General features: G+C 46.2%; 1 protein-coding gene across 11 annotated transcripts in view; it reads left to right on the forward strand.

Annotated features, from left to right (window-relative positions):
- Positions 1–23,474, forward strand: part of ZCCHC14 (zinc finger CCHC-type containing 14) — a 69,065-nt gene extending 45,591 nt beyond the window's left edge. Inside the window, exons 4-15 of one of the 11 annotated variants that reach the window (XR_004973606.1) lie at positions 6,399–6,470; positions 9,493–9,602; positions 10,618–10,712; positions 10,795–10,849; positions 12,121–12,400; positions 14,028–14,119; positions 14,466–14,593; positions 15,955–16,092; positions 16,175–17,644; positions 19,016–19,489; positions 21,563–21,658; positions 22,372–22,416. Coding sequence is in view for 7 of the 11 variants with exons in the window: in XM_036345744.1 (XP_036201637.1) it covers positions 6,399–6,470; positions 9,493–9,602; positions 10,618–10,712; positions 10,795–10,849; positions 12,121–12,400; positions 14,028–14,119; positions 14,466–14,593; positions 15,955–16,092; positions 16,175–17,644; positions 19,016–19,071 (2,496 nt within the window). In the remaining 4 variants the exon portion in view is untranslated. Of the gene's footprint in view, positions 1–6,398; positions 6,471–9,492; positions 9,603–10,617; positions 10,713–10,794; positions 10,850–12,120; positions 12,401–14,027; positions 14,120–14,465; positions 14,594–15,954; positions 16,093–16,174; positions 17,645–19,015; positions 20,588–21,559 lie in introns of those variants that run through there. The other 10 variants (XR_004973605.1, XR_004973603.1, XR_004973604.1 and 7 more) reach the window with 10 other exon arrangements.
- Positions 23,475–23,581: the final 107 nt, after the last annotated feature.

Raw genomic sequence — 23,581 nt, forward strand, 5'->3', positions numbered from 1 at the left:
CCCCACCGCCTCTGCAAAAGGGGTGGTGGCGATGGCACCACCACCTCCTTTCCTGCTCCCGCTGCAGCGGCGGTGCCTCTCCCGTGCTACTGGCCCTCGGCCCTCGCAGCCGCTGTGGCTTTGTCCAGATGGACATCCAGAAGACATCTGGTCTAGTTAGCATATTACCCTTTTATTAGTAAGATACTAGTACACACACACACATATGTGCAGAGTTTAGAGTCCAGTAATCCTTCAGACATTGCCAGGAGTTGCAGGGAACTGTTTCTTATGTCTCAGTGGTTGAATGGTAATTAGTGTGACTATGAAGGTTGTTGACTGGAGCCATATGGTAGTACTTTTCCATTCCTACATTGTGTTTTCCCTGGAGTTAAGTGTCTCTTTTTGCTTGTTATTTTGCTCAGGGACTTCACCCCTAAGGTTTTCCCTGGGTGTCTGAAATTCCCCTCGTTGAGAAGTGTCCAGTATCACAGTTTCATCTTTGGAGCTGTGGCTATGCTCTGCCTGGACTCCAGGTCTTCAGCCCTGTACACAGCTCTCATCATAATCCCCCTTCATCATTACCTAGGGGCTCCTTCCTCCCCCCAGCTCTGGTCCCCTGCTCTTGGGTCTTAGGTCATCTTTTGTCTTAAGTTAGTATTCATTTAGTAGTTACCCTTCTTGCTTCTTAGAAAGGGTACTTGGGAGGTACAGTTTATCAGGTTTTTCATGTCTCTTTGGAAGTGCCTCTGTCTGATCACTCTGACATTGAGAATACCATTTTAAGTTGAATATTTTTCCTCAGGACTTTGAAAGCACTGCTTATTGACTATCTTGCGGTGTTGCTGTTGGGAATCGGGACTCTGTTTTGGCTCCTTGATTCTGCACGATGACCTGTTTTACAGTCTCCAGCAGTTTTCAGGATTTTCTTAGTCCAAGTATTTGTACATTTCTCAGAGACTTGTTTGGGTGTAGATCTGTGGTCATCATATACTGAGGTTAGTGTTCCCTTCAGTCTAAAAACATCCATCCATTTGGGGACCTGTTCTTGAATCATTCCTTTTGATTTCCTGTTCCATTTTTCTCTGTGTTCTTGTTTGGAGTTACTGTTACCTGCATGTTGGGCCTCAAGACTGGTTCTTTGGTTCCACCCCCCCTCTATTTTCTTTCCCATTTATTTATTTATTTATTTGTTTTACCTACTTTATGGAAGATTATCTTATCTTCCATGTTTTCAGTTGAGTTTTTCACTTTTGCTATTCTATTTTTAATTTCAAAGAACACTTTTTCTGTGACTTTTTTTTTCATAGCATTTTGTCCTTGGCCATGCTTTCTCCTCTTAGTTCACTGAGAATATTAATGATAGTTTTAACTTTTTATAAGTTTTCTTCTCCATGCATGGTCTGTGCTTTCTCCAGGCTGCCTCTTTCCATGTGACTGCTTTGCTCATCTTTGTGGTTGCTTTGGGACTTCTCAGAGGGTTGGCAATAGGTGTGGTGGCACTGGGCCTCCCGCCGACCTTATGGATGTGACATGAGTAGTGGGCAGGGGCCTCTGGCTTGGTGAATTCCTGTGTAGGGCAAAGAAAATGTCACTCCACATGCTCTGGAGTGTGATGCCATGTGGAAAAACACTACTTTTGCGAACTGAGGTGAAAAGTGACTCACCATTAGACTCTCGAGTGTGAAGAAATCCTAAGTATGTATTTTGTGCATATTTTGCTTTTTGTGTATGCTTAAGAAAAGATTTAAACTAGAAACAGATTGTTATCATAGTTTAAGAGTTATAAGGGAAAAAGTTTTCCACATCTTTTACTTTGAAAAAAACAACATGTCAACAGTGCTTTGAGTAAAACATCTAATGACTAGACAGTTTTCACCTTTAATCATAGATGTTACTTGTGTTTTATGTGGGTAGCAGCTTCCTCCAACACCACTACCAAATTTCATTTTAATGTTGTCATAAGATTTGTTTATTCTAAAATATATATATTTTTATTGATTTTAGAGGGAGAGGAAGGGAGAGAGAAATAGAAACATCGATAAGAGAGACATCAATTGGTTGATTCCCACACACCCCTTACTGGGAATTGAGCCCGAAACCCAGGCATGTGCCTTGACAGGGAATTGAACCGGTGAATTCTTGGTTCATTGGTCGACACTCAACCATTGAGCAACACTGGCCAGGCATATTTGATTATTTTAGACACAAAGGATATTTTTATTTTAGTGTAGGCAGGTTTTACATGGCAGGGCAGTTTTGTTCAAAGAATATAGTGCTCACCTTGCTGGTGAATTTCTGTAGGTGTTGGGAATCTACACTAATAAAAGACAAAGATGCTAATTGACCATACCTACGCTATGCCCAAGCCACGCCCACCAGCCAATCAGAACGACTATATGCAAATTAACCCAACAAGATGGCTGACAGCAAGCAGGAGGCTTGGTTGCCCTGGCGATGGAGGAAGCCAAGCTTCCTGCCTGCCCTGGCCAGCTGTGGCCTCTGCAAAAGGCAACAAAGTTTCAATTATAGAAGCTAAATAAGTCCCAGATACCTGCTTCCAGCCAGCCTCCACTGGGAGCTTGGGAGGCTGGGGGCTGTGGCCAGCCTGCAAACAGCCATCAGCCCCTCACCCAGGATGGCCACACCCTCATGGGGTGAGGGTCCTCGCCGGGGGGCTTGGCCAGCCTGCAAACAGCCATCAGCTCCTCACCCAGGCTGGCGAGGCACCCCAGTGGGGACCCCTACCCTGAAGGGGTTGTGGCCAGCCTGCAAACAGCCATCATCCCCTCACCCAGGCTGGCCAGGCACCCCAGTGGGGACCCCCACTCTGAAGGGTGTGTGACCAGCTGCAAACAGCCATCATCCCCTCACCCAGGCTGGCCAGGCACCCCAGTGGGGACCCCCACTCTGAAGGGTGTGTGACCAGCTGCAAACAGCCATCATCCCCTCACCCAGGCTGGCCAGGCACCCCAGTGGGGACCCCCACTCTGAAGGGTGTGTGACCAGCTGCAAACAGCCATCATCCCCTCACCCAGGCTGGCCAGGCACCCCAGTGGGGACCACCCCCCCAATCCAGGACACCCTTCAGGGCAAACCAGCCGGCCCCCACCCGTGCACCAGGCCTCTATTCTATATAGTAAAAGAGTAATATGCCTCCCAGCACCGGGATCAGCGGAGCCGCGAGGCCTCCCAGCACCGGGATCAGTGTGACAGGGGGCAGCGCCCAAACCCCCTGATCGCCCTGAAGCTCTGTGTGCGACAGGGTGCGGGGCCACAACCTCCCTATCCGCCCTGCTCTGTTCGTGACAGGTGAAGGCACCGCAACCCCCTGATCAGCCCTGCTCTGTGCCTGATAGGGGGGAGCTCCCCAACCCCCTGATCACCCTGCAGCTCTGTGTGTGACAGGGTGCGGCACCCCAACCCCCTGATCGGCCCTGCTCTGTGTGTGACAGGGTGCAGTGCCCCAATCCCCCCACCCCCAATGGGCCCTGCTCTGTGTGTGATGGGGTAGAGCCATAACCTCCCTATCGGCCCTGCCCTGAGTGTGAGAGTGGCGGCGCCCCAACCCCCTGATCGGCCCTGCTCTGTGGGTGATAGAGGGCGGCGCCCCAATCCCCCCTCCACGGGCCCTGCTCTGTGTGTGATGGGGTAGAGCCATAACCTCCCCATCGGCCCTGCCCTGAGTGTGACAGTGGCGGCGCCCCAACCCCCTGATCGGCCCTGCTCTGTGGGTGACAGGGTGCAGTGCCCCAATCCCCCCTCCACGGGCCCTGCTCTGTGTGTGATGGGGTAGAGCCATAACCTCCCCATCGGCCCTGCCCTGAGTGTGACAGTGGCGGCGCCCCAACCCCCTGATCGGCCCTGCTCTGTGGGTGATAGAGGGTGGCGCCCCAACCCCCTGATCCGCCTGCTCTGTGCGTGACAGGGTATGGAGCCCCAACCCCCCTTATGGGCCCTGCTTTGTGCGTGACAGGGCAGCACCCCAACCCCCTGATTGGCCCTGCTCTGTGCGTGACGGGGTGGCGCCGCAACATCCCCATCGACCCTGCCTTGAGTGTGACGGGGCGGTGCCCCAGCCCCCCAATTGGCCCTACCCTGAGCGTGACTGAGGGTGGCATCGCAACCTCCCTATCCGCCCTGCTCTGTGCATGACGGGGCAGCGCCCCAACTCCCCAATCGGCCCTGCTCTGAGCCCGACCAGGGGCTGCACCTAGGGAATGGGCCTGCCCTCTGCCACCCGGGAGCAGGCCTAAGCCAGCAGGTTGTTATCTCCCGAGGGGTCCCAGACTGCGAGAGGGCACAGGCCGGGCTGAGGGACCCCCCTGCCCCCCGAATGCACAAATTTTTGTGCACCGGGCCTCTAGTATATATAAAGAGCCAGGGGCCATCACATCCGAAACAACCGAACGGACGACCGAACAGGCTGCATGGGGTGACCAGGTCAGCAGGGGGGTTAGTGAGGGACGACCAAATGACTGAGCAGCAGGCTGTGTGGGGTGACCAGGCCGGCAGGGCTTAGTGAGGGACGACCAAATGACTGAACAGCAGGCTGTGTGGGGCGATCAGGCTGGCGGGGATCGCAGTTGGCGGCAACCAAGCTGGCAGGAGGGCAGTGAGGGGCGACCAGGCCAGCATGGGGGGACATTGGGGGCGACCAGGCCGGCAGGGGGGGATGTTGGGGGCAGCCAGGCTGGCAAGGGGGGATGTTGGGGGCGACCAGGTCGGCGGGAGGGGGGTCATTGGGAGCAACCAGACCAGCGGGTAGGGGGCAGTTTGGGGCTATCAGGCTGGCAGGGGGGCCAGTTAGGGGCAATCAGGCAGGCAGGCAGGTGAGCAGTTAGGAGCCAGCGGTCCTGGATTGTGAGAGGGATGTCTCCCGAGGGGTCCCAGATTGGAGAGGGTGCAGGCTGGGCTGAGGGGACCCCCTCCCATGCATGAATTTCGTGGACCACGCCTCTAGTTCAAAGATAAAGAAGATGGTCCTTTTCCTCAGTCCTTCCAGACCAGAGGAGCCCCTCAGCATACATGATGAGAGCTGGTGGGGGGAGCAGAAGGAATTTTTGATATTTCTGAGCTCTGTTTGCTCTAAATTAGTATAAATATAATACTTTATTTTGGGTAATAAAATACATTTGGGGCCCTGCCTGGTGTGGCTCAGTTGATTGGGTGTTATCCAGTGCACTGAAAGATAGCCAGTTCAATTCTCAGTCAGGCACATGACCAGGTTGTGGGCTTGATATTCCCGGCAGGGGGCGTGCAGGAGGCAACGCATTGATGTTTCGCTCTTCCATCAATGTGTCTCTCTCCCTCTCCCTTCCCCTCTCTCTAAAAGTCAATAAAAATATTTTTTAAGTAATAAAAAATATATATTTGATTATTTTATTTCCTGACTTGAAATCCTCCAGCAGCTTCTGGACTTTAGGGTAAAGTTTCTATTTCGTGGTTTAACCCTTCTTGTTCTGGCCCCTTCCTCCCTCTCATCTCATTCTGTCCCTTTGTCTGTCCCATTCCTTTAACAGAGTTCTTACTTTCCCATTCCAGTTCAGCTCATGCTTTCCTCATGCAGAAAAGCCCTCTCATGATATCTATAGGTGCCATTTCGCCTCCCCTCATGTTCACCTAGCGCTGTAGGTGGAAACATGGTGAGACATGCTGAGAGAAAACAAACAGACGAAAGAGACCCAGTGCTCTCCTCCAGGAGCTTACAGCCCATTTGTTGAGACTGACACTCAGGAAGTAATGAAATAAAATTGCCCATTGTCATACCTGCAGGCAAGGAAAAACACACATATGTATAATCAGGTCTTTGGCATGCCAGGCATTGTAGAACTTTTTCCAGAAAGCCTTTCTGAGGTTTCCTCCCTGAATTCTTCCTACACTCCCCCACCATGGAAGGTTTTTCTCTGCTGTTCAGTACTGATGCCCTGGCCTGCTGTCATGGATTCACTCCTCTGGGGCCCCCAGTTCTGTGAGATTCCTGAGGGCAGGGGTGCATACAAGCACTTACTGTGTGGACGCATGGGTTGATTTCTGGTAACTTCTTTGACTTGCATCCAGAGTCATGTACACTGACCTGAGAAGAGGAGGTCCACTTGAAGCTGATGTTTACTGGCATCAAGTCGTAATTATCAGTGACTTCCTAGAACTTTAAGGAGCAAACCTTAGACTCCATGCTTGAGTAATTTGGTGATATTTGAGCAATTGCACAAAACACAGAGTTAATCTTTGGGCCTGGGTGAATGCTCTTTCTCCAACAAGTCAAGGGATGTGTAAATGCTCCAGTTCACAAGGTGCACAATACACTAGGGTCTGTTGTGTTCCCAGCACCTGCGCCAGCAAGGATGCCTGGACAAACCTGCTGTGAATTGCGTATGTGGTGTCTGTTTTTAAGGTTTGTTCGTTTGTTTGTTTTTAAGGTCTTGTGGTCTGACTCTTCAGTAACATCAGTAACCAAATCTTCCTCTGAAGTGACTGAATTTATTTCAAAGGTAAGGTGATTAAGGGCTCATCTAACAATGAGAAGGCTCCCGTTCCCCTGTGGTTGGCTGTACTGCAGAGTGATTTCGGTGGACAGCTTCCTTCAGCTAGCATAGTGAGTGCAGTGCCTAGTCGTGCCTGTCCAGAGGCAGTCCAAGGGCTGTGTCTGACAGGGTGCATGGCAATAAACACATGGTCCTCGGTGCCACAATCTCTACTCCTTCCAGTTGTTGAGAATGAGTTGAGGCAAACAATGCAACTACACAGATGACCAAGAGTGTTGGTTTGGTTGCTCTTCGTGGAGGCTGAGGGAGAGGCATGCACGGGTTGCTCAGTGGTCAGAGGCTTTGTCTAGTCCCACCTTTACCTGTTTTACACATTGGGTTTTCCTGTTTATTTTTAAATTGTTGCAACAAATATCACTTGAACAAAAGCTTCCACTACTAAATAAACATCTCTTTACATGTGTACATGCATACCTACCTACCTACATACCCTACTTGTATTTGAAGTGTCTCCAAAGTCTGATACTTTCATTATAAAATCAAGGATATAATCCTATAGGAGGAAATCCTGTTGGTGCATCCTACTTAAAAAGCGTGGACAGGAGGCTGTTTGATTCTTGCCTGTCCTTTTGGCCAGTCAGGCACAGAGAAACACCACAGTGCCAAGCTCTCTAGCATTACTGATCCTCCCTGGAGTTCACTTTCCCTCTATAACATTCAGAACACTGCATGGCCTCTCCTTTGTGCCTAGCTCTCATTTGTTTAAAAAAAAAAAAAAAAAAGCAAAACAAAACAGTTTCTCTGGATTCCCTGATGCTGGTGGGAACTGTGACTCTGCTTGCATTGGTCTTTTGTCTGGGTGTTTACAGTGGCTCATATTCTTCGATATATGGTTTGCTGTCTTTCATTAATTTTGGAAAATTCTTGTCCGTTATCTCTTCAGATATTTCTTCTGCCCGCTCACTTGCACTTCTCCTGGACTTCGCTACATGTACTTGGACCTTTGATGTTGCTCTTGTTTTTCTTAGTCTCTGCACTGTTTCAGTTTGGGTAATTTATATTGCCCTCTGTCTTCCAGTTTATTGACGTTACTTCTCACCTCTGCCCAGGCTGCTAACAAACCTGTTGAGTCTTCATTTCTGATACCATAGTTTACTTGTTTTTGTTTTATTTATTTCTATTTTGTTTTTTGCTTTTTTCCCCCTAGCCTTTTCATTTGACATGTCTTTTAATCAACTTTCCATCTCTCTGCTGAAATTTCCCAGTTATTCGTGTTTTTTTTAAAATATTTTTATTGATTTTGGAAAGGAAAGAGAGGGAGAGAGGCAGAAACATCAATGATGAGAGAGAACCATTGATTGACTGCCTCCTGCATGCCCCACAACGGGGATCGAGCCTGCAACCCGGTCATGTGCCCTTGATTGTGAATTGAACCGTGACCACCTGATTCATAGGTCGATGCTCAACCACTGAGCCATGCTAGCTAGGCTTTGCATGCACTTTTTTTTTTTTAACTAAATATTTTATTATGTTAATATAGTTATTTTAAAGTCCCTGTCTGATAGTTCCAGCATTTGAGTTGGTTTTGAGTCTGGTTCTGATAATTACCTTGATAAGTTTTTTATTCTTCCTTTCGGGGGCGGGGGGGGTATGCCTTACAGTTTTTGATTGGGTATTAGAAATCATGTTTAGAAAATCTAGAGACTGAGGGAAATAGTGTTATGCCTGGAAATGGGAGTGCTTGCTCTGTCAGGCCCTCAGTGGGGTCCTCGACTTGATCCAATCAGGTGTGGGTTTGAGTTTTGTTGCTACTCTGATTATCTTCAGTGTACCACAAGCTTCAGGTTTCTCCAGCAAATGGCTGCTGGTAGGGAGCCCCAAGTGGGGCCTGGAGTGTGAAAGGTCCTTCTCTGTAGTCTTGCTTCATACTCAGCTTTCAGGAGTCTGGCTGTGGCTCAGAGGGATCTCCCTACTCTGTTGACTCCTCAACCCCACCCTCCACGTCGTGAGACAGCTGTTACTTGTTGCCTGGTGATGGGCTTGGGGGAGGTGGAAGAAGGGTTCTCCCTCCTCCTGGTCCAGTCTTAGGCCCAGGCACAAGGCCTTTGGCAGGGGCTTTCTCAGCATCCCTGCCCCTTCATTCCCCAGCAACAGCTTGACTTCCACTTTGTGATGTTGCAGGACCCTTGACCCAGGTAGGCCCGTTCCTCCAGGCCAGAGGTGTTTTGCTTTTACCTTCCTCCAAAGCAGGGTATCTTTGCCAGTGGCCTGTGCCAGGAGGACTTCCTATCCTGCGCCCAGAGGCAGGAAAGTATTGCTTCTCATGAACCTGTTAAATTTGTTGAATTCTTCATCTCTTCATCATCATCCCCAGAAACTTGGGGTATTTGCTTGGGCTCTGGGATCAGGAGCAGTCTTGTTCCTCCCCTAGCAACTTAAGGACTTTTGTCTTGGGTTGAAGGCTCCAGGGAAAGGCACAGGGTTTCCTCCCTGTTCTCCAGGGGAAGCCAACCCACATCTGTGTCACCTATGGAGGCTCCCTCCAGTCTCTGGCCTGTGGAAGAGAGCTTGGGAGTGAGGGCACACTCCCCTGTGTCTGGGCTCCTGGCTGATGGTTGTCACACTCAGCCTGTGGGAATGTGTCCATCTTGACCAATCTCTTCTACCTGCTTATATGCAGCCACCTCCTCCTTGTGCACTGCCACAGCTGACAGTTCACGTGTCCTCTCTCTCCTCGGAGGGGTGGATCCTCTTGAAAATCAGTTCAGGTAGTGACCTTGCAATTCAGCTCTCTGATGGGCTCAAGGGAAGGTACGATGTGTGGAAAACCAAGCTTTTTCTTGATGTTTGGTGGGAGTGTGATGTTCTTTTGTGGTTTTCTACATCCCAAGTAGCTAATAGAAGAGTACTTTGTATCATACCAGCAGATACCCCCATCTAATGCCTACCCAAGTTTTTTCTTATATGGAAGAATTCTGGTTTTAAAATGAATTTTGACATACTTCCTAAGCTTTTTCATTTCTTTCAGTTATCTCAGCTATACCCTGAAGAAAATTTGGAGAAATTCATTCCTTGCTTAGCTGGCCCAGATTCGTTTTATGTAGAGCGAAACCACATGGATCTGGAAGCGGACCTGAGGTAATGCTCTTTACCCCACCCCCAGGGCCATAGGACGCAGCCCTGCTGGCGGCACAGTGGTGACTGCTGACCCTCTGCAGGGTGGGCAGGCTGGGCAGTTCCAGACATGAGCTGCCTGTTCATCCGAGGACCTCCTGAGGTTATTACTCTGGATGGTTTGAATCTCTACTTTGTTTCTAGGGATATTCATCAGTTGTGGGCAGTTCCAAGACTCTTAATAACCTAGTTGTGATTTTGAGAATATGAGCAAAGGAATTTCAGGTATATGCTACTTGCCCTGGCTGGGTGGCTCAGTTGCCTAGAGCATTGTCTTGATATGTCAAGGTTGCAGGTTCGATCCCCCAGTCAGGGCACATACAAGAAGCAACCAATGAATGCATAAATAAGTGAAACAAATTGATGTTTCTCTCCCTCCCTCCTATCCTCTCCCTCTCTCCTCTCCTCTCTAAAATCAACCAATCAATAAAAAAATCAACGTATATGCTCCCATTTAATGTAGTTTTGACAGTCTGATAAAATTATATCTGATTACTATTCTGCTCTATAGTGGAAAGTTCAGACTGTTCCGGGGGCTAACAAAGTCTCCTGGGCCAGATGTCTCTGGACCCTGGATCCTACCTAACCTAGCATTCTGGTTTGTAAATGTGCAGGGAGGGGAGGCCTGCGGCCTGGTCTTCAGAATGGGACCTGACATCTTAGCACCTGAGACCTAGTTGCAGCACAGTGGCTGCAAGTTCCTGGTGATTGTGATGGCACTGACTGCGGTCACATGATAGCTCATCAGGCCCTGAAAGGCTTGATTCATACATTGTAATAATGTGCAAGTGAGAAAAGGGGCATGGGGAAGCAGTATGAATCATAATAAGGATTAAATTGAATTATATCTGATGAATGTAGATTAAGGCACTTATTTTTTTCTCTAATATATATTTCTCTTAATTGGGAATTGAAATTTCTCTCCCAGTCTGTGGTAATACCATTTTAATGCTGATAAGCTCCTTGGTTTAATTTTTAGGTATTTGGCTTCATTACCTTCTCACGTACTGAAAAATGACCATGTTAAGAAATTTTTCAGCACTTCATCTCCCACCCAACAGCTTCAAAGTCCAAGTGAGTTTGTAAAATGTGATTAAATAAAAATAAGAATATTTTTATTGTCTGTAAATTTTATGATATTTATTTTAACTCACAGGTCCTGGCAACCTTTCCCTTTCTAAAGTTGGTACCATGATGGGCGTGTCTGGAAGGTGAGACTTCTACCATGTAACCAACCCTTTTTTTTTTTTTTTTTTAGAGAGAGAGGGAAGAGAAAGGGATAGAGATAGAAGCATCGATGAGAGAGAAACATCATTGATCGGCTGCCTCCTGCATGCCCCCTACTGGGGATCAAGCCCAGAATCTGGTCATGTTCCCTGACTGAGAATCAAACAGGTGACCTCTTGGTTCCTGGGTCAACGCTCAAATGCTGAACCACACTGGCTGGGCTAACCAACACCTTCTAAATCAGCATTGTTACTTTTGGTTGTGTGTAAATAATTATTTCTAGAATAAGTCATTCTCAATCTTAGTTTTAAATAGTGTTGAGAAAAGAATAGTATAGAGATAATCCAATTTAAGATTTCTAAAAATAAAAAAAGAAGTGTTCTCTAAGCAACTGGAATTGGAATTCCCAAGGAATCCCACTACAAGTGCCAGTTTCTAGGCCCTGTTCATTCTAGGAAGCCAGAATTTCTGAGAATCTTCATTTATACAAGCTCCCGCAGGTGAGTAGGCCTGATGCCAGAGTGCTGCTGTCGGGGTCCTCTGTTCTCCTGGTCCGGACAGCGATGGTAGGAGTGCTCAGGTGACGGAAAGGCCATCTGCCTGTCTGACAGCTGACATTTTTAATGGGCTGACCTCACAGAGCATGTGCGCACCACACAGTTGTGTGAAGAACTAGGCAGTTAATGAGGTTGTGGAAAGCTCTGACTTTCTTCTTTACTGCGTAGCACTCAGCCTGGTGTGTAGTGAGCACATAGTTAATCCATGTGGGTTTACAGTTGAGGGTGGAAGGGGCAAGGACAGAAAGTAGAATGCTTTTTGTTCCTTCCAGCTTCTAGGATTTGTGGGGTTTTTTTAAGGTTAACTTGAGTATTCAAGATTTAGGAGTCAGTTTTAATTTATGATTGTCAGTATTATCCTGTGATAAAAGTAACAGAAAGAAACTAGTCAAGTTGTGACACACACATATGTACATACACATATATGTACACACATAGATTACATACTCTTAAACGTGCATACAAACGCATATGTACACATGTTAAATATCATACAAATTGATGCATATACATGCATGTACACATACAGACTTCAGACTTCAGTGGGGTGGAGCGATGGGGTGGAGAAGTGGCAGAAAGGGCTCTGAGGTGAGCAGTGGATGGGACTGCAGATGCATCCAGGATGGAGAAGCTGGCTTGTGCATGCCTCTAACAGGGAGGCTGCGGTCTTCTGAAACCACCTGTCCTCTGTCCCACAGGCCTGTGTGTGGAGTAGCCGGCATCCCATCCTCTCAGAGCGGCGCCCAGCACCACATGCAGCACTCAGCTGGCGCAGCCGCCTTGCCCCACTGCTCCCACACAGGGGGCGGGGGCGCGGCGCTGGCCTACCGGGCCCAGATGGACACCTCGCCTGCCATCTTAATGCCTTCCAGTCTGCAGACCCCTCAGACCCAGGAGCAAAATGGGATTTTAGATTGGCTGAGGAAACTGCGTTTGCACAAATACTATCCCGTCTTTAAACAACTTACAATGGAGAAGGTATGTTGGCTACTAAGCAGGCGATGTAGAATTTGCTTGTTTTCTCAGGTAATCTTTCTTCTGACCTCATTCCTAGAAGAAGTCAGTTGGGTTTCTAAACTTTGTGTTGTGGAAATCACAGTGCCTGGAATTTCACACCTACAGATGCATGCCCTAAGTCCTGCATGCTCCCAGGAGGGTGGCAGTGGATTAGAACTTGAAGGTTGCCTGCCGCTGAAGCAAAAGCTGGAACAGGATTGGTTGCAAACAAACATCTTTTTAAGATAGTTTGGGGTCTTTACAAATTTGGTACTCTGTGATGAGAAGGACATTGTGTCTCCATCAGTCCTGCAATTGGTAGAAATGGTGAATTTTGGTGCCCACATCCCCCAGCCGCCGTCTTGGATGTCCTTCCAAGGCCCGTGCATGTGCTGATGCTCAGCTCAGGAAGGCCAGTTTTACAAGGGACCCAAACACTGGTCCCAGTAAGTGGCTCTCTGATGATCTGGCTTGATTTAGGGTCAAATAACTAACGGAATAGATGTATTTTAGGGCTTTCAAGCAGTGCTACATAGAAATTATTTTTTACAATAGAAAGTTCAGCTGAACCGGTTTGGCTCAATGGATAGAGCATCGGCCTGCGGACTGAAGGGTCCCAGGTTCGATTCCGGTCAAGGGCATGTTCCTTGGTTGCGGGCGCATCCCCGGTGGGGGGGTGTGCAGGAGGCAGCTGATCGATCTCTCTCATCGATGTTTCTGGCTCTCTATCCCTCTCCCTTGTTCTCTGTAGAAAATCAATAAAATATTAAAAAAAAAACAATAGAAAGTTTAGATGAGGAGCATTATTTCACTCTTAAATTCTGAAATTTCTTAGGTCTTAGATCAATGATAAAACTAAATTAGTCCTGTACGTGGCATCTGAACTCTGAGCTCCCCCTGTTGGATAAAATGACTTGGTGGCTTTTATCTAGGTAAAATGTCATTTGTCCAAAAACCTGCAATTGAACTTAGAAATTCAGCTTTTACTGCATAATAAAAAACAAATTTTAAGTATATTTGTAATAGTTTCAGTTTAGGATTCATGGATCTTAGAAACAACAGATTTTACTGACACGGTCATGATCAGCTTTATAAGTTTTAATGCATCAGTTAAAATGGCTACACTCACAAACCATGCATGGACTGTCTTGAGAACCAGAACGTCATTTGTCTGCGTGGTGTAAGGCCGGGTTAGTTCTGATGGCCTCTGCTCTTCTGGATCACTTGCTGCCCAACAAAGTTGCTGTTGTCCCAGATATCAAGAAAAAAGAGCTGTTTTTCTGCAGGAGGGTAATGCTTGCATTTGCGGGGGGTGTCCCAGAGAGGAAGGGGCCACTTCCACAGATTGCATCTCTGTCATCACCTTCCTGCACAGCATGGGTCTTCACCAAGCCATTGTGAGGTGCCTTGTGCCCTTATAGACGCAAAATGAGTGTCTTGTATTTTGAACTATGGGTACCAAACATTTAGCAAGTAAATGTTTTCGTTTTCCCAAGTCTTTTATTATCTACTTTTTGGTCTGTTTGCATGTCCTAGAAATGGAATCAAAGTTCTTTGTTTTCAGAATCGTAATTCTCAATAATTTTGTCATTTATTTCTTCTATGGAAGTTTCTGAGCCTTACCGAAGAAGATCTAAATAAATTTGAATCCCTTACCATGGGAGCAAAGAAAAAACTCAAGACTCAACTGGAGCTGGAGAAGTAAGTGTGAAGTTGTGAAATGTCTGTTGTTTTAGCGTCTGACCTGCTGAACAGGTGCTAGGACTTAGAGTTTTGTTACATATTAGCGATTGGGTCACTTTTGATTGCTTATCACATCTTACTGCTTTTTAAATTCTATGAATGTGGCCCTAGGAAAGGTTTGCTAGGAAAGGTCCTTCTAGTGAATCTGACTAGTTAGAATGGGGTATTTTCCACCCGGGAGATTATTTTAATGAAAGTCACCTTTGTGTAGAATATATGCACTTATGCAGAGTTTGTGAAACATGAGAGGGTTTTTCAGCAGAATTTAAAATGTGCTTGTTTGCATGCTTTTTTATTATAACAGGGAGAAGTCAGAGAAACGGTGCCTGAACCCCTCAGCCCCACCCCCGGTCACCAGCAGTGGAGTGGCCCGTGTGCCCCCCACAAGCCACGTGGGGCCCGTGCAGAATGTCCGGAGCCCCCACGCTGCAGGTAGGTGAGAGCCGGGTCAGCCTGGACACGTGGAGTGTAGTCTGTTCCTTTTGATAATCATTAGACCTCATAATATGCCCTTCTGCCATATGTATTTTTTAGTATTTACAATTACTATTCATTATTTTAGCTTTTGGAGTCTCTACCACAGGAAATTAGAAGGGTCATTTTCCTTAGAAGCTGGATACTGGTGAATTGCCTAAAGTTGTTTGGGCTAAAGAATTAGATCCAGAAACTACTATGGTGAGAAGGGAAAAGTGGGATTATACAAAATAAATGAAAGCCTCTCTCTTCCCCTAGGTGGAGCACAGAGGTCGTGTTTAAGTCATTGCCTAATAGGTTTCCTTTGGAATTCTCCATGCTTAACCACCCCCTTTCTGCTCTGGGGACTTGAAGCTTCAGTGATCTGATTTTTCAGCCACTATTCCCCTCCTCCTCCTGTCTCTCCCTCTCCTCAGAGAAAGGTTGAGGACCCCTGTATAAGTTGCTCTGTTGTTTTCTTTCTTTTAATCCTCACCCGAGGACATGCTTTCATCAATTTTCAGAGAGGGAGAGAGAGAGAGAAATATCAATTCATTGTAGTATTTATCCCACACGTGCCTCGACTGGGAATTAAACCCAAAACCTGGGTATGTGCCCTGACTGGGAATCGAACCCGCAACCTTTCAGTGTACCAAGCCATACCAGCAGAAATATCAAAAGTAATAGTAGCCCTAACCGGTTTGGCTCAGTGGATAGAGCGTCGGCCTGCAGACTGAAAGGTCCCGGGTTCAATTCCGGTCAAGGGCATGTACCTTGGTTGCGGGCACATCCCCAGTAGGAGGTGTGCAGGAGGCAGCTGATTGATGTTTCTCTCTCATCAATGCTTCTAACTCTCTATCCCTCTCCCTTCCTCTCTGTAAAATATCAATAAAATATATATTAAAAAAAAAAGAGTAACAGTAAACAAGGAAGGAAAAAATGCAGTGTATCTTCTAAGTGGTTATTTAACTAAAAAGGTCTATGTCCCTCTACCTCATGAGACAGGGTGTTGGTGGATGACTCCTTTTGCAGCACCGTGCTGGTTTAGGAACCCTTTTTTCTCATTCTCTAGTGTGAGTAGAGGGAGGCCTTAGAGCATCTGGCTGAGAGCATCGCTGTTTGCATCTGCCACATAACTCGCCGTGACCTTGGGCAGTTTGTTCTCTGAGAATGTCAGAGCCCTGTTGAATGTGGAAATACTCGTACCTGCCTTCTTGGGACTGATGTAAAGAAATGAGTGTGCGATAGGTCTGCACGGAGGCGGGCGGGGCGGCCCTGTTGGAGGTCTGTGACGCGGGATTTGGGTGCACCTGTGGACTATCACTGTCCCTTCTCCACAGCCCTGCGGGTGGAAGTGGAGCCCCCTCACCAGACGGCCCGGGAAGGCAGCTCCTCCGAGTGCTCCAGCTCTTCCCCCAGCCCGATGGGGGTGCAGGCCCGGGAGGAGAGCTCCGACAGCGCTGAGGAGAATGACAGGCGTAAGGATGCCCGGCATGTCTGGCGCGGTGCTGCCTCTGCCCTAGGCTGTGGGGCTGTGCTGACCTCTCTGTTTCCATCTAGGTGTGGAGATGCACATGGAGGGTTCTGAGAAGGAGAAGCCTGTCATGCTACTGAATCATTTCACTTCAAGTTCTGCCAGACCCACGGCCCAGGTTCTCCCTGTGCAGAATGAGGCAGGCTCCAACCCTTCAGGCCACCACCCCCTGCCTCCACAGATGATGACTGCAGCCTCGCACATTGCACCCATCCGAATGCTGAATTCTGTGCACAAATCAGAAAGGGGAGGCACGGACATGAAGCTCCTCTCGTCTTCTATGCACTCATTGCTGTCTCTAGAAGAAAGGAATAAAGTCTCTGGACCAAGAAGTGGAATCAAAGTGGACAAGAGTTTTGGCAATGCCATGATGGATGTGTTGCCCACGTCTGCCCCCCATCAGCCCATGCAGGTCCTCTCTGGACTTGCTGAGAGCAGCTCTGTGTCACCCACTATCTCCTTTGGTCCCCGCACCAAAGTTGTCCATGCGTCTGCACTGGACAGGGTGATGAAGCCAGCCCAGCAGCCGGCCCTGGTGGTGGAGACTAGCACTGCTGCCGTGGGAACATCCAGCACAGTCTTCCACGTGGCTCGGCCACCAATCAAACTTCTGGTGTCTTCATCTGTCCCTGCGGATTCTGTCATTTCTGGACAAACTTCCTGTTCTAATAACGTACAGATCAGTGTGCCCCCTGCAATAATAAACCCCCGGACTGCGCTGTACACAGCCAACACCAAAGCTGCCTTCTCTGCAATGAGCAGTGTGCCTGTGGGCCCCCTGCAGGGCAGCTTTTGTGCGAACAGCAACACTGCCTCCTCCAGTAGCCACCCTTCCCCATCCTTCCCAAACATGGCCACTGTGCCCAGCTGCCCGGCCCCCAGCTCCAGCCCTGCGCTCTCCTCAGTCCCTGAAAGCAGTTTCTACAGCAGCAGCAGCAGCAGCAGTGGCAGCGGCTCCCCCGGGAACATTCCTGCCTCTGCTCAGAACCACCACCACCACCACCACCATCAGCAGCCGTCGGCGCCCCCGCAGCCCTCACCTGGCCCACCACCGGGCTGCGTCGTGTGCACGTCCTGTGGATGCAGCGGGAGCTGCGGCTCTGGTGGCCTGACCGTTAGCTACGCCAACTATTTCCAGCACCCGTTCTCGGGCCCATCTGTCTTCCCCTTCCCCTTCCTGCCCTTCAGCCCTGTGTGTGGCAGCGGCTATGTGGGCACCCAGCAGTATGGCAACAGCGCCTTCCCGGTTGTGCACTCACCATATGGCAGCAGTGTGCCTGCCGAGCCCGTGCTGGGCGGCCAGTCCACATTCACCGTCCCTCCCATGCAGAGCTTCATGGCAGGGGCAGCTGGTGTGTACCAGGCCCAGGGCTTGGTGGGCAGTAGCAATGGTTCCAGTCACAAAAAGAGCGGCAATCTCTCATGTTACAACTGTGGGGCCACCGGTCACCGCGCTCAGGACTGCAAGCAGCCGTCCATGGACTTCAATCGGCAAGGTAAAGGCAGGCCACGGCCGGTGAAGCTCCGGAGGCAGACCGGCTACACTGGCTAGCAGTGCAGCGCTGCCCAGAGAGGTGCAGGCGAAGGTTTACTGTTTATGAAAATAATAGTAAACTTGCCTCTTTTTAAAGCAAAAAGTAATTTTTTAAATGCTCTTTGCAAAAGCATGAAATTCTTGGTGGGTTCTAAAGCCCCCAAAAGGTGGGTTGTTTTGGTTCTAAGACTGTCCTCATGATTTCATACTTCTTACTCTAGAGCATGTTAAGCTGGCAGTGGAGAGGGTCTGGCCCGATGGCGCCTTGGTTTCTTATTTCTTGCCATGTGACTGGGAAGCAAGTTTGGGTGATTTAATGCCACCCCCAACCTTTAGCTGAAAGCCTAGGGCATACAGCACGAGTTCAAATGCTGTGGGTGGAAGTCAGTATCCCCACTTCTGCTCTCCCCTCCAGGGTGCCATGGCTGTTGGTGTGTGTACGTGAGTGTGTGATACCATCCTCACTGCTCTACCATCTTCTGCCTTCCCCCCTTTCTCCCACTCACTCTCTTTTGTCTCCTTTAGTCAAATTCAAATGTATGGTTGATGTATTTATTACAATGGATTTGTTCTTGCTGTTGGTTCTGGACAGATGCTTAAACCGGGCATTGGGGAAATTGGTCTCAGCTCTGTGACTATTCACTGTGCAGTCTTAAAAAGTCACTTGATCTCTGAAAGTGTTAGGGTTGCTCTAAACCTGTGCTTTCCAGACCTGCCTGTGCATCTTAGTCACCTAGAGTAGCAGTTGCCAACCTTTCGGACCTCACGGACCCCCAGTGGTCCGCAGACCACCGGTTGGCGACTGCTGCTCCAAAGGTTTCCTTAAACCAGCGGTCACCAACCTTTTGGACCGGTGGGTGAGTGCTGACCTAGAGAACTATAAGACAAACAGCTCAGACTCAGTAGGTCTGGTGGCAGGTGGGGCAACTGGGCTATGGCAACCCCTGTTGATAGAGATTGTGCTGCATGTCCTGATGCAGCTAGCCCAGAGCACGGAGCCCTGTCCCCATAGGACGCATGTCCCGAGTGGATGCATGCTGGACGGCCAACCAGCTAGGTGCTGTTGGAGTCCCAGAAAAAGCACTCCTAAGAAGAATAAAGAAATGGATTGGTAACTCTTCAGTCATTTCACCCCTTGTCTGATTTTTAGAAAACTAGTAAATTTGCATCAATTGTGGGGTGGAAGAGGGGGGTTGGCAGTGGTTAGAATAGTTGGTCTAGATTTCCAGCACCTGAATTTTGACCAGTGACTCGAAATAACTTTGGACAGATCAGCTGTTTGTAGTAATTCTACAGTGATTCAAATTTGATCTCTTTTTTTCCCTCTCTCTAGGTACTTTTAGGTTGAAATATGCCCCTCCAGCAGAAAGTCTGGACTCCACAGATTGATATTTTTCTCTGGCAACAGAACACTATTAAGCCATGGAGACATAAGGAAAATTAAATACAAAACTGAGAAGTCTAGTTGCTGTTGAGCTTAATATTTTTAATCCAAAGGTGCTTTACTTTATTAGACTGGATAGAAAACCTAGCATAGGAGTGCATCAAACTCAGTTTTATTGCCAAAATTCTAGATTGGAGCCTGATGTCAGGACTTGCCTAGTGGGCATCTCCACAGCAGGTGAAATTGGCCACCTCCACCCTTGATGGCAGTGCAGAGGCCTCCCGTCTCTGGAAGAGCATTGCCGTAATTGGTCCTTCTAGGCTCACACGTAATTCCAGGGCAGCTACGCGAGATCGGAATCGAGAACTGAAGGTTGGAGTTCTCCAAGTGGAGTTCCACCAGTCGGACTCTTGACACCCCTGGGTGAGGGAAAATGTCACCTTTGTTTTGCTTTGTTTTGTTCCTAAAGTGGTTAGGCACTAATTTCTGGGCTTTTTAGGGATTGCACTACAGAAGAATGTAAACTGATGTCAATCTCTGCAGTTCTGGAGACAAACTCCCTGAGAGCAGTCAGTGCAAGATATTCAGAGAATCTGTCTTTAAAGAGTTGGCACCAGCAGGCTAGTCACTTTGTACACAACAGAGATCTTAGTATTTACTTCCCTCCTTAAAATACTTTGTAGCAGTTTCAGGTTTTTAATTTTTTCTGCAAATAAATTTAAACTACATTATTAAGTAGAAATAGTTACTTACAACAACTTAATTTCTAAGGGTCCAAGTCCCAGAAAATCCCTAGTTGTCAAAGCTTTGAGAATATCTTCTTTATCAGTCCTTCCATATCTTTGAGGCCTGTCATCTTCCACCACAAAGGAACTCTTGCAGACACACGGTAACAGCACGGCCTTTGTGAGCTGGCTCTAACAGACACCATCTATCCTTAGCAAAGTTTTCAAGTTTTTTAAAATCTCACATAGCCTTCCCAAGGACCCCCAAGACTTACTGTTAACAGATTCACACTTGAGACACACATTTCAACAATAATTACAGGACTCTGTAATTTATGAGCAAAAGATTTGAAATTTTCTCCTATTGACTTACTTTGTATTAGTTCTGTTGAAAACCTGGAAGGCTACAATAAAAAATAAGACTCTAAAAGAGACCACACCAACAGGACAGAGCTACAGGATCTGCAGAAGTCTAGTTTTATTGAGGTGGGAAATAAAGTCCTCACCACACAGTTCTCAATTTCACCCCATTGCAATGAGAGCTTTCTGATCTGAAATTTAGGAACTTAAATCTTCAAGTCTAAAGGGAATTTTCTGCTCAAATAATGTTATTTTAAATGTTAACGCCTTCAGTATTAAAATATTAATCGGGAAGGCCTTACCCAGGGATTTTTGCAGTTGAATATTTATTTAAAAAGAGAAAACATAATATTCAGAACATTCTTAAAATGGGACAATCAGCCTCAAAGTTGATGTAAATAAAAAGAATACCCTAGAATTTGAGGCATTGTGATGTGAGGTTTCAAATTTTGAGATCAGTTTCCTGGCTTTCTGGAAACTAAAGCAGAAAGTTGTTACATTTTTTTTATGGAAGGCTTTTAGTAGAGTTTTTTAGAGTTTTATTTTAGTAGAGTTTTATTTCTATGCAATGCAGAATTGACCTCTGTATTCTTATATCTCTTCCTGGTACACAGTATTATTACAGTTTTTAAGCAAAGCTGATGCTTACAACAGTTTTTGGGGGGAATGTTACATTGATCTCTTAAATTATAAACACTACAAAAATGTCAAAATAATGAGAACTGACACAACTTTGCCTTAAAGAATATTAGACTGGAACTTGTCATGTTATGTTAAAGGAAGACTTAGAGTGTTCATTGATGTTTACGATTTTAATATTTCTGAAGGCCATTACAGTGGCCTGGATATGTGCTGAAAGCCAAACTTTTAAATTTTTTGGTTTTTTAAACAAAGAAATATTTTAAATAAATCCTATTTCAACACAGTGAAATTGTGGAAAACTGTCTCATAACAAAAGAAAAAAGTCATATTTAGGTTTTTTTGTTTTAATGGTCAGTATTGGAAATGAAAGTGTCTTTTGTCACCCTTATAACTATTTTGATAAATATTAGAGATTAGCATTAAATACAACAAAAAATTAAAACAAACTTTGAAGTATGACCTTCAAATTGAGGTAAATAAGTTCAGACATTGTGTGGCTGTGTTCCAGTCATCAAAGGTCTTAGAAAAATTCCCAGTTTCTTTGAAAGTATGTGTGTGGTGTGACATTTCCAATGAGGTCATTCCAAGTTGAGAATTGTAAAATGTAAATATGAGATAACACAGGACACAAAGCTGCTGATCCATCAGATCTCTTCCAAGTGAATCGCATACTTGGACTTGGGAATATTTGCTAGCAGCATTATGAATTTCTCTCCGAAAGCAACCAAAGTCAGTAGGCCTAAAAGAGCATTTTGCATTTCCTCAGAAGATGTCCTCACGTTAGAAACACAGATCAGACTGATCCTTTCAACTACTTAGTCGTTTTCCTGAAACCGTGGCTGTTTCCAAGTGCTGTGGCAAACAGGTAGGTGTGGCACCAGCCACTTTGCTTTATGTAGTCTGTCATATATTAAAGTTTCTAACCCCATTTTATCTTCAAGAATGGGGAAAGTAGAATGTACAGATCAAAGTAGAATACAATGTTGGGATGAAACAACTACTTCATCTTTTTTTTTTTAAAGCAAAACTGTCAATTTTCTACCTTATTTTCTAATTTTTATTTCATGGTCATACTGAAAATAGGAAAATGTTTAAACATTAAAACTCCTAATTGTTAAAGAGCACTGAGGAAATGGGAGCTAGCACTTCTAATAAAACATTTATTTTTTGAAAGCCGATATGTGATTGGGTATTTAAAAAAACCAGCATCATCTATATAATCTCCAAAAGATTACAGGAGTCAGCTTGTTAATATAGTAGTTCGTAGGTTGAGTATTTTAATTCACTATATTTAGAATTCTATAAGTCCTTTATCACAAGAAGTCAACATAGTTAGTTTACACTACACATCATGTATGGAGGCGCAGTAGCAGTGGTAGTAACTTCGCCTGACGTCACACAGCTGTAATGTGTTCCCTGTTTGAGCACAGGCTGACTGAGGCTTGCACTCATTCACTCACTCCAGTGTCTCTAGTGAGCACTTGCCAAGCAGGAATTGGGTTGCACCCTCCCCTCTTCACTCCCTATCATTTTGTCACTCTTCCTACTTTCATGGTGGTTTCTTTGATGCCTTGCTAGTTTTACTGATGGCGTTACCTGTTGAAGACTCTTAAAGGTTATAAGGGAAACCATGTCCCTGCTCAGCTTGACCACCCATCTCAGAGGATAGCGCCTGTGGAACCTGATCCCATTGGCCATCCTTTCCAAAGGACAGATGACTCCCAAAGAATGAGTCAGGTGACATTTAAAGCCATGGGTTCTGAAGAGGCTCAATTATTGACAAGTCCCAAGGTTATGAAAGAAAGTATCTTTAATCAACATTCACAAAACGAAATACTGTGCTGGTTGAGGCCAAAGGTCAATGTTACTACACTGTTAATGGAGGGAGGGGAGTGCCGGTCGGGTATTGTAACAAGCCCCTCACATGGGTAAGTTTTTATATGCACAAGGACAAAGGCTTTGGTACTGAAACTGAAGACCTCGTATACTTAAGAATCTTCACAGCTTCTATTGAACATATTTTCTTTTTAGGAATGAAGGAAAAGTCTCCCATTTTTGAGCCATTCTTTTATGTCAGTTCTACAAAATTGCATGTAACTTTATAAATATTTTTTAAAAATATAGTTTTGTAAATATTTAATATTCTGCTAATTTGATTTTGAATTGTAAATGTCAAGTATTGTTTTTGGGGTTTTTATGTTTTATTATACTTTGTTAAAAATGGAAAAATTGTACATTTTTAGAATGTTTTTATGAGTAAATTTAATGTACTGAAAATAAAAAAATGAAAATAAAAACTTTCATTTTATTAGGTCTTTGCCTCAAATATAAAGCACACATCTTTTCAAATAATTCACAATTCTTGATCTCCAAACTAGGGAGTCAATCCTTTCTGCCTTCCCAGCTTTACAAAAGAAATACTTAGTCTTAAACGTGTTTTCTGTCAAGGTTCCCAGGTTTTTAACAAATACCCTTGGTATGGATAGAAATGTGAATTCTTGATTGGGGTATAAAGATGGTTTCATAACTATCAAGGTAGGTGTTAACAGATCTAAGCGTCTGTAAACATTCCCAAATGCATGGTGAATGTGCCCGACCATCTTAAACTCTGTCCTTTGGATTTGGGAGGTTGGCAGTGTGAGTATGCCTACATTTTTGTCATGAGCAGTGCCAAGCACTAGAGGGAGCTTTTTCCCCATAAAGGTCCATAAGGCCTCTTGGTTTTTTCAGGCTACTGTTAGGTAAGTAACATGAGACACAGCTGGCAGCCCAATACGGAGCACTTCTT

Source organism: Myotis myotis, unplaced genomic scaffold (assembly GCF_014108235.1).
Source record: "Myotis myotis isolate mMyoMyo1 unplaced genomic scaffold, mMyoMyo1.p scaffold_m19_p_19, whole genome shotgun sequence".
Taxonomy (NCBI): domain Eukaryota; kingdom Metazoa; phylum Chordata; class Mammalia; order Chiroptera; family Vespertilionidae; genus Myotis; species Myotis myotis.